Source organism: Polyodon spathula, chromosome 25 (assembly GCF_017654505.1).
Source record: "Polyodon spathula isolate WHYD16114869_AA chromosome 25, ASM1765450v1, whole genome shotgun sequence".
NCBI classification, from domain to species: Eukaryota; Metazoa; Chordata; class Actinopteri; order Acipenseriformes; family Polyodontidae; genus Polyodon; species Polyodon spathula.
The window spans coordinates 17,286,916-17,297,251 of record NC_054558.1 but is presented as its reverse complement, the minus strand read 5'-3'; the positions used below and the strand labels follow the sequence as shown (position 1 = coordinate 17,297,251).

At 41.6% G+C, this 10,336-nt stretch overlaps 1 protein-coding gene across 1 annotated transcript; it reads left to right on the top strand.

Annotated features, from left to right (window-relative positions):
- Positions 1-3,700: 3,700 nt before the first annotated feature.
- Positions 3,701-9,982, top strand: LOC121300056 (aldehyde dehydrogenase, mitochondrial-like). The gene is made up of 14 exons (XM_041228420.1): positions 3,701-3,825; positions 4,023-4,178; positions 4,748-4,852; positions 5,524-5,664; positions 6,271-6,350; positions 6,650-6,761; positions 7,153-7,281; positions 7,708-7,821; positions 8,043-8,142; positions 8,434-8,618; positions 8,911-9,075; positions 9,196-9,353; positions 9,488-9,602; positions 9,932-9,982. The coding sequence occupies exons 2-14, from the start codon at positions 4,041-4,043 to the stop codon at positions 9,962-9,964; spliced, it is 1,575 nt and encodes a 524-aa protein (XP_041084354.1). The 5' UTR covers positions 3,701-3,825; positions 4,023-4,040; the 3' UTR covers positions 9,965-9,982.
- Positions 9,983-10,336: the final 354 nt, after the last annotated feature.

The window sequence follows — 10,336 nt, the reverse complement described above, 5'->3', positions numbered from 1 at the left end:
CCTCTTTGAATGTTCGCTTGCTGTTGTAATATTGGAAAAACATTTTGGAATTGGTTTTAGCTCCCTTAGCAATGTTCATTTCTATTTCTCTCTTGGCCTTTCTAACTTCCTTTTTGACTTGCGTTTGCAGTTCTGTGTACTCTTTCTGCGTACTTTCTTTTTGGTCCTTTTTTAATGCTCTGTAAAGTGCCTTTTTTCGCTGAATATTTTTTTTAATTGATCTATTAAACCATTTTGGCAATTTAGTTTTACATTTAGATTTGTCTACTTTAGGGATATAATTGTTTTGCGCCTCTGGTACTACATTTTTGAAGAACAACCATCCTTCTTCTGTGGGTGTTTTCTCTATTTTACTCTAATCTACTTCTGTTAGTCTCTGTTTCATACCTTCATAGTTTGCTTTTCTAAAATTGTAAACCTTAGCTTTAGTCATTACTTTTGGGGATTTAAAAAACACTTCAAATGAGACCATGTTGTGGTCTGAGTTTGCCAGTGGTTCTCTGACCTCTGTTTTAGTTATTCTATCTTCGTTATTTGAAAAGACTAAATCAAGGCATGCCTCCCCTCTAGTCGGTGCCTTGACAAATTGTGTTAGGAAGCAGTCATTTGTCATTTCCACCATTTCTATTTCATCCTTCGTGCTACCCACCGGGTTTTCCCATTTTATTTGGGGGAAGTTGAAATCCCCCATTAGTATGGCTTCTCCTTTGCTACACGCATTTCTAATGTCATTGTATAACAGATTATTGTGCTCACCGTCTGAATCTGGCGGTCTATAGCATGCTCCTATTATTATGCCTTTTGAATTTTTGTCCGTTATTCTGACCCATATTGATTCGGTTTTATTTTCTTTGTCCAGGTTTAACACCTGGGCTTCAAGACTGTTTCTTATGTATAGCGCTACCCCTCCTCCTCTTCTGTCCTGCCTGTCTTTCCTATACAGTGTATACCCACAAATATTATATTCGTCCCCATCACTCTCAGACAACCACGTTTCTGTAACACCTATCACATCATAGTTACCTGTTAGTGCAGTAGCTTCAAGTTCTAGAATTTTGTTTCTGATACTTCTAGCATTTAGATAAATACATTTAATGGTTGTCTTACCTGCGTTGTTGTTCTTGTTTTGATGCGGTCTGCCTTCTGTTTTTTTTTTTGATTTCTCCCCCCTTCCTTTCTAGTTTAAATGCTTCTGAACCTGCTCGAGGATCTTTTTTCAGAGTAGATTGGTTCCCTTGTTATTTAAATGCAGTCCATCCCGTCTATACAGATAGTCCTCGTTGTAGAATGTGCTCCAATGATCAAGATAGGTGAAGCCTTCCTGTGTGCACCACGTCTTCAGCCGTGCGTTTTGATTAATTATTTCCAGCTGTCCATATGGTCCTTTGCAAGGTGCCGGTAGTATACCAGAAAATACCACAGTTTTGGTTTTTTCTTTTAATTTCCTTCCTAGCTCTCTGAATTTGTTTTGCAGGGATTTTGGTCTGTCTCTTCCAATGTTGTTTGTACCGATGTGGACGACTACTACCGGGTCGTCTCCTGTTCGTTCTAGGAGCCTGTCCACATTCTCAGTGATGTGCTTGACCGAGGCTCCCGGAAGGCAGCACGCTGTTGTAGTAAGGGGGTCCAAACTGCGAATTGAACTTGCTGTGTTTCTCAATATGGAGTCACCAACAATCATGACCTCCCTTCTTTTTGCTGTCTGGTCACCACTGTCAATGGGATCCTGGATGTTGTTCCTTTCATTCTCTTGTTGTTGGTTCTGCTCATCAAAATTCTGAAGTGACTAAAATCTGTTGGTGGTTGTGTTTGACGAAGTTTCTTTTTTTCCCTGCTTCTGCCTACCTGAACCCAGCTGTTCTGACCTTCTATCTCCCTGGTGGCTTTCAGTCTGTTAGGGGTGATGCAGACTTCCATGAATTGTGGGTGTGCCAGTTCCTCAAGACCCTGTTGCTGTCTCACTTCTTCCAGCTCCATTTCTAGCATACTTACTAGTTTATGCACATCCTCGATCGTGCGGCACTTTACGCACACTTGGTTTAGCTCCGCTGGGTTTTCTCGGATTTCCCACATCAAGCAGGTGTCACAGATTACTGGCTTGAAGACCATGTTGAGGGTTTAATTTTTAAAGTTTAGTTTCTTCTGAAGCTGTCAACCTGCTTTCAGCCTGCTTCTAAGTTGGTGTAATTGAGATCCTTTGTCATGCACTATATTTTGGTGAATTTTGTGAATTTTGTGCCATGTATGATGCCTTTTTATAATGTTTTAATAGTACAGAAACACATGTAAATGATTCTCTAATTCCCTCAGGTTTATTACAGGGATTGCTATGTGGTTATAATATACTGTACTTAAAATGTTGGCAAAGTAAAGGGTTAATGGGATATCGGTAAGATGATATTATTATCAGTGTGAAAGTCTCAAAACATTAGACTACAAGTGAGTCTGCCCAATAGCAAATAATGCAAGAAATAATGCAAGCAGTAATAATTACATAAATGAGCAGTTTGTGGCATGGCCCATGTAAAAGTTCCCCATAGTAAAAGCATAGCGTGTAATAAAACATTGTGCAATCATGATAAAGCATAGGTACTGGAAGCATTGTAAAGCCAGCAATGTTTGTTAAAGCGTATTAAAAAACATAGCAAACCAAGGTGAACTAGGGTATGTGCATAGTGTAACTATGTAAAAACTGCAAAGATACTGTAATAGCATGGCAAACGTTTATAAGGGGACTGTACTGGTTACAGTATACCACTCGCAGTCAATCTGCTTCTAATCTGCACACACCTGCAGATTAGATCCAGGTACAGAATATTATTATTATTGGTTTGCCTTCAAGAAGTGAACAGGGAGAGTTACTGATTAACAGAATCGTGTGTACAAAGGCCCTGCTGATTGTGTTTGTGTGAATGACTCTGCATTTATATTGAATCGCTCTTTATATGATGGTGACAGATGTCACTGGTGGAACGCTAGCAAATCATATTTTATTGTAAACCATTTTTTAAATTTTTTTTAAAATTTTTTTTTAATTTCCTCCAGGTGTCTTTTTATAAAGCAGGTGTTTGCTTTAGGGGGGAAAAAAAAACCAACAACTTTGAAATGGTGCCTTGTTATCGTGTAATCAGTTTTGTCTGTGAGCACTCTGAAAATGTAGTGTCCAAAATATCTAGTGTTTCTGCTACAACCAAAAATGTGTTTGTTTGATTGAAAGTGTTTTGTTATTTAGCAGCTCATTCAATTCCATCACTAAATTCATCGGAGAGCTAAAATGTCTGCTTTTACAGTAAACATTTAAAATGGTTTCTAAAGATCTTCTAAATACAGTGCTGAATTGCAAATATGTTAAATATATTGGGTTTTCACAGCAGTAGTTTTTCTTTCTGCTGTTGTTGTTATTATTATTATTATTATTATTATTATTATTATTATTATTATTATTACAGCACTATGGGATGTCTGACAAGAAAGTAAATGAGTTATGCTGCATTCTGTATGACGTGATTTTCATATGTTTTTAACAAATAAAAAGGTATTATGTACCTGATATAAATACTCATTAACATTATATTCCAGTACAAGGGGGGTGACTAGGTAATGTTACACTGTCTGAGAAATGAATTCCCATCACTCTTCAGCGTTTGTTTTCACAATTGCCTCCTTGTAAAACCAGCCTATGGATATAAAGGTCACACTGTAATGGTTTGCATCTCAGCCCACAGAATTGACTAGAAGGCAAGGGCTGGAGGCGAACCACAAACCATACAGTTCAAAGACAGACGACTTCTAACATTCAACTAGACCCTAACAAGCTCTCTAGTGGTAAGAACGGGTTTTATGCTGATGTTGGCATTAGTTTGTCAGCCTCTAGTAGGAGATTAGTTGCCGCCTTGTTTATAAACTGAGATTTTTTTTTTTTTTTTTGCACGGTCATTATTGCATAACCTTTCGCTGCGCTGTATGTTCCGCGTGTGTGTGTGACAGAACAGATTTCTAATAATTTCTATACATATTCTAAGTGGAGTCGATTACAGTGGATGATGTTGCGCTCCGTGCTCGCCAGTAAACTTCCACCGATCTCTCGGCCCTCGCTCCGGGTTCTAGCGAGCCAGTACTCGGCTGCAGCGTCTGCAATACCTGCGCCCAACACTCGGCCTGAAATTCACTTCAACAAGGTAATTATTGTACTTGACTATATTTATAGTACTCTGTTGCATTTTATTATTACACGTCAACGAGAAAGTGTGCCGTATTTTTTCCCTCTTTTTAATAATGTATATATTTTGCATGTAGTTTAATATGTATTTGTTTCTAACTGTAAATGCATGTTGTAAAATGACATAATATACAGCCTGAAACAGATGCGCTGTTAAGTCAGTCGCCTTCTGCAAAAAAAGGCTTCCACTGCATCCCGCAGTACCCTACTCAACCTCCGCTTCGGACAAGAAAACTGCTGACAGACTTGAGACTCAGTAATTCACTGCTACCATCAAACCTTCCAGTACAGTTTAAACTGTTATTGTAACTCCCGCGGCCTTGTTGATGAAACGCATTGAAATGTTAGCAGCTCAATCGATGCTCCTTGAGGCCAAATAGCAGTAACCAATGTATTTGTATTCCCATTTAGATTGGATTATGATTGTTTCTCTGTTTAGTATCGTGGGAAACGAGACTTCACGATAGCAGCAGTGTCTACCCCCTTTCTTTCCTAAATGATGCACACTGACTCCTTCATGCGTTTCAGATCTTCATCAACAACGAGTGGCACCATGCAGTGAGCAAGAAAACCTTCCCTACCATCAACCCCTCCACGGCAGAGGTGATCTGCCAGGTGGCAGAGGGAGACAAGGTAAGGGAATGGCATTGTACTCCTTGAATTCAACGTGATCAGAAACATAGAAACACCTGCCATAGCACTGTCAATGGGGTGCAGTCACCAGGGATGGCCAGGACTGATTGAACGTGACAAGCGTGCAAGGGGTTTGAAATTGATCTAGAGGGAGATACATGAGCACTCCTCGATGGTTTACGACCTCTGTTCCCTTCAGGGAATTTATCTGTGGAAATCTGAAGCCTGTTCTTCAGAATGGAACGTAAAGCCATGGCTGTTCTCAATAAAAACATTTGTGCATTCTTGAATAAGAAAGCAGTGAGTATGATCTTTTGTCGTGACTGAAACTGAACTAGGAACAGGGCAAAGCAGCTTATTTATATATTAGTTCTAGTATCTTCTGTGCATAAAATGTTGGTCAGTCTAGTGAGGGACAGCGGATTGCATAAAAAGGCACAGTACATACTGTGTCACGTGCTTCAGTTTTATTCAGTGTAGTTATGTAGTTGGCCCAGTCCAAATAGGGATCTGTGAAACCGCCTGTTGATGTATTAAGATGTGCTTCAGATGTGCTTTTCTTTCTTTTTTTAACATTCAAGGGTTTTATCATTTCAGAAAGTTTCAAAGCTTTGTAAAATGGGAGCTAGATTCTCTGTGTACACTTTACCAAGTGATTGTTTTCCCTCAAGGCGGATGTAGATAAAGCAGTGAAGGCTGCAAAGGAGGCCTTTAGACTGGGATCGCCATGGAGACGGATGGACTCCTCCCACCGAGGACTCCTGTTGAACCGATTGGCTGACCTGATTGAAAGAGATTCCGCCTACCTGGCAGTGAGTAGCCAGTTAGTGTACTTTTGACTCAACAGGAGCATTTACTCCTGGAAAGTGTATACCAGTTTTACTACTTCCAAAATAAAGTTGATAGTTTGATTTCTTAAACGTAATTTTGAATGGGGAGAAATTATATAAATAAAATTCAGCAAGAGCCGGTCATGGCTTTCCAGTTGTTTTCTGTGAAGCTCAGCCGCAAAAAAGCTCAGCCCCTTTATTGAACCCCCTGCTGAAATAAATCACACTGCTCTATGCTTTGTATCTGCCAGCATACTGTGCCACTCTGTATTAAACTGTGCAAGTGACCTGCTCTGTCTCAGACACATTTAAACATACCTGGCATTTTAATAGAGCAGCTTATGTGACCAGCCTGTTGTATTTGTTCTGCCTGTTTGCTTATTTATTAATTTTTTTAATAGCACATCGCATTGGAAAACCATATCAAGCAGCTTTGCATTACACAGTCCTCCCGGGGGTGTAATCAACATGAAAGAGGTTAAGCACTTCTTCTGTGTGTTTTAATTGGTTATGAGTATCTTGCTGCAGGAGACTGCAGTACATTGCTGTGCAGTATTAAGGCAGTAAAACATACTTTTGCTCCTTCAGGCTCTCGAGACCCTGGACAATGGCAAGCCGTATACATTGTCGTACAGTGTCGACCTGTCCTTAGTGGTGAAGTGCTTACGGTACAGTACAGCTTTGCCTGCTTATTGCTTTTCTTTTGGGAATTTCAACTGATATTGATTAAAGCTTACCACAGCGAAGTTTCACAGTAGTTCAAGGCGTCCAGTGCCTTTAAACAGTATCGTATAACCGCATGAAAACTTACTTTAAATCACTTCCAACATTTTAGAATAAGAATAGTCATATTCGTAAAGATTTGCTTTGTTATAATGTTTTTTTTTAAATGTAAATGTGTTAAATTGTTAACTTTGACTGTGTAGGAAATCGGTTAGAATCTAACATTCCCACTCTTCTGGCACAGGTACTACGCTGGCTGGGCTGACAAGAATCATGGAAAGACCATTCCCATCGACGGAGAGTATTTTTGCTACACCCGTCACGAGCCAGTGGGTGTGTGCGGCCAGATCATTCCAGTGAGTAAAGTGAGAGGGGCGGGACGAGGTGTCTGGTGGGCTCTGTGTATACGGTGTGGTATCCCCTGTCTTCTTCCCCTGTTTATTGTTCCAACAAAATAGCAGCATGGTTTAATAGTGTTGTCCAGTGGTTAAAGTCCAGGGCTTGTAACCTGAAGGCCACCAGTTCAAATCCCACCTCTGCCACCAACTGACTCACTGTTAAAGCTTTAGGTTGGTGTAGATACTTTCCTATTAACATGGGTCGAAGCTTGAATTGTAATCAAGGTAATAGCAGGTAGCACCAGTTCAAGCTTAACTGGACAACAGAGCTTGTGTGCCTAATGAAGCTGAAGGTAGATGAGTTTGTGACCCAGCTGCTAATGCCTCTCTGCTTGCCTCTCCTTGCCAGTGGAACTTCCCGTTATTTATGCAGGCGAGTAAGCTTGGGCCGGCTCTGGCCACAGGCAACACCGTGGTGATGAAGGTAGCTGAACAGACGCCTCTGACCGCTCTGTACGTGGCCAGCCTCATCAAAGAGGTGAGTCCCTGGTCTTCCCAGACACAGACGATGCTGTAGCGTGCAGCCTCTCCGTTAGCCTTGGCGGCGCAACTCTGAACATGCAAATAGAGCTTTCAGTATTTTGATGCACTTCCCAAGCCAGAGTAAAGAGCTTTATTCAGGTCTGCTGATCTTCCCACAGGTAGCAACACTAGTGATTTTTACATTGCCAGTAGAGAAAAACGCTTTGATGCATTTCCCAAGCTGCCACAGTAAGGAGCTTTTTTAATGTTTGTTATTCATTGCACTGAAATAAGTTTGGTTCAGAAAATTCTGTAGGAGACGTTTAATAAAAATAGTGACGTGACGTGCGTGTTTTTTAGGATGATTTAATTGCTGGGTCTTTGGGACTCACAACCCCTCTCTATCCCCACCTCGTGGCTAACCTTCTCCCTGGTCCTTAAGGCAGGGTTCCCTGAGGGGGTTGTGAACATTATTCCGGGGTATGGCCACACAGCTGGCGCTGCCATTTCCTCCCACATGGACATCGACAAGGTGGCCTTCACCGGGTCCACAGAGGTCAGTGCGCACTGCAGAATTACCTGTTGCATCAGATGAGTTGATGTTTCAGCCTGTGTGTTGGCAGTATTATTCAGTGTGTTTCTATCCCTTTGACTGCACAGAATTAAAGATCCTAACACATCACAGTCTTGCCATTATTCTGATGCTGATGACTTGTCAGAATAACAAATGTTGAATGGCCCTCCACCAGCAGAGTGTAATATTGTGCTGTGTTACAGGTTGGTCAGCTGATCCAGCAGGCAGCGAGCAGGAATCTAAAGAAGGTGACCCTGGAGCTGGGGGGGAAGAGCCCCAACATCATCCTGTCAGACGCAAACTGTGAGAAGCTTGGTTTTCATGAGTTTTGTTGTTTGGATGTTTTAAATGTTTGCTTATGTGACCGCTTGTGCCATTATGGTTAAGGACAGAACTGGCACATTTGCAGATTGTTATAACAAAGGGCTCTCCAAAAACACTGAAAGCATTACAGATTGCCAGGAAAGAGATATTCAAGTAGTTCTCTTGTAACACAACTCTCAGTGTGGTAGATCACATTGATTAAAGCAGTGATGGCCTCATCATGACAGTATAATCCCTGGAATTGCTGAGCCATGTGTCCTATCTCCACAGTGGAAGATGCTGTGGAGCAGGCCCACTCCGCTGTGTTTTTCAACCAGGGCCAGGTGTGTAGCGCTGGTTCTCGTACCTACGTGCAGGAGGACGTCTACAATGAGTTTGTGGAGCGCAGTGTGGAGAGAGCCAAGAAGAGGGTCGTGGGGGACCCGTTCAGCCTGCAGACAGAGCAGGGGCCACAGGTACAGCACCAGTACTTTTTTAGCCTTCTAGAAAATGTCTTAATGGAGCTTGTTGAGGAATCGATTGAGAAATCCTCTAGCCTATGCATGCTTCATGTAAATCACTTTCAAGCTGCAAGCGGGTTATGGTGTAGTCGGGTTGAAGTGCATGCCATTGATTTCTCCAAACCTACAAATTGATACTTGGACAGAAGACATTATATAGGCTGTCAAAAAGCTCTCTAAATGCATCCCCAAGTGCATCATACTGTACTTTAACGTGGGGCTAATTGACCCCATCTCCCTGGTGCAGGTGGATGAGTCCCAGTTCAAGAAGGTCCTGGGCTACATCAGCGCTGGGAAGCGCGACGGGGCCAAGCTGATGTGTGGCGGTGGAGTGGCGGCAGATCGAGGATACTTCATCCAGCCCACCATCTTCGGAGAGGTCAAAGACAACATGACCATCGCCAGGGAGGAGGTAGTACAGAGATGAAGGCATTTTTAAAAACAGTTGTCCAATTGACCTCCAGGCATAGACTATTAAAGTATTTTCATTGCAGCAGTTTCAAAAGATCAAAGTGAAGTTGGCCTTTTACAGATCTTCGGACCGGTGATGCAGATCCTGAAGTTTAAGACACTGGAGGAGGTGATTGAACGAGGCAATGACACGCAGTACGGGCTGGCTGCTGCCGTGTTCACGAGAGACATTGACAAGGCACACTACATCTCTGCAGCACTGCGCGCCGGCACTGTCTGGTAAGAGATCCAGGGTCACACAGCTCACAGCACAGGTTAAGGACTGCTGTTAGGATGCTTCAGAATCACTTCATGGGTTACCTTCACATTTTATTGAATAACGTGATTTGTTTTTTAAACCTCTCATTCTGCAGGGTAAACTGTTACAATGTGTGTGGTGTCCAGGCTCCATTTGGTGGCTATAAGGCATCTGGGAATGGGCGAGAGTTCGGAGAGTATGGCCTGGAGGGCTACACTGAAGTGAAAACAGTGAGTGAGGCCAGCAGTGTGGTTTAATGTTAATTTTTATAACAACTTTCAAAAAATATCAAAATTACAAAATAGAATTGTGGTGCTCAGTGTTAAAATATTAAACACAGCTTTTGTTATTTGATACATTTTAAAAGCTGTGGTTAGCGGCACTATAATTACAATGCAATCCTAGGAATTGCTGGCGATTTTTAATCAGTTTCTTTTTTGATAGTTCAAATGTGGACGGATGTAGTTAACAGGCAGCAATGTATTATTCTATGTAAATATGAGCAGGGACACAAGGATAATGATGTTAATAAATCAATGTGTATTTTTTTGTTTTTCAGGTGACAATTAAAGTCCCCCAGAAGAACTCCTAAACCAACTGGATCTTAAAAGAAAAGAAGAAACCGTGCTTCCATCTGTGCATTTGTGTTATACTGTTTGTCCTACAGCCCAGCATACATGAAGAAACATATACACCCACCCCTCGTTATATCACCCCTCGCTGTACTGAGTATTTGGATATATCACAGTGCTGGAGCTGGCTCCCCATTTTTACTGTCTAACTGCGTATGCCTTAGCTGCAATATACATAGGCACTAAGAATTACATAGGCACTATACATAGGCACTTAAAATTACTGTTATATTTCGTACTGCACATCACAAACAACAACATACAAAACAATTAAAAACAAAGCATTAATATCATACGGTTATCATATACACATGTACTGCACAATAATACAA

Bases quoted from the DNA above. Each gene is read 5' to 3' on its own strand.
- LOC121300056 (XM_041228420.1), top strand. From the start codon at position 4,041: ATGATGTTGCGCTCCGTGCTCGCCAGTAAACTTCCACCGATCTCTCGG. The intron at 7,282-7,707 runs GTGAGTCCCTGG...CTGGTCCTTAAG, and splicing joins TGGCCAGCCTCATCAAAGAG to GCAGGGTTCCCTGAGGGGGT. The intron at 8,143-8,433 runs GTGAGAAGCTTG...CTATCTCCACAG, and splicing joins CATCCTGTCAGACGCAAACT to TGGAAGATGCTGTGGAGCAG.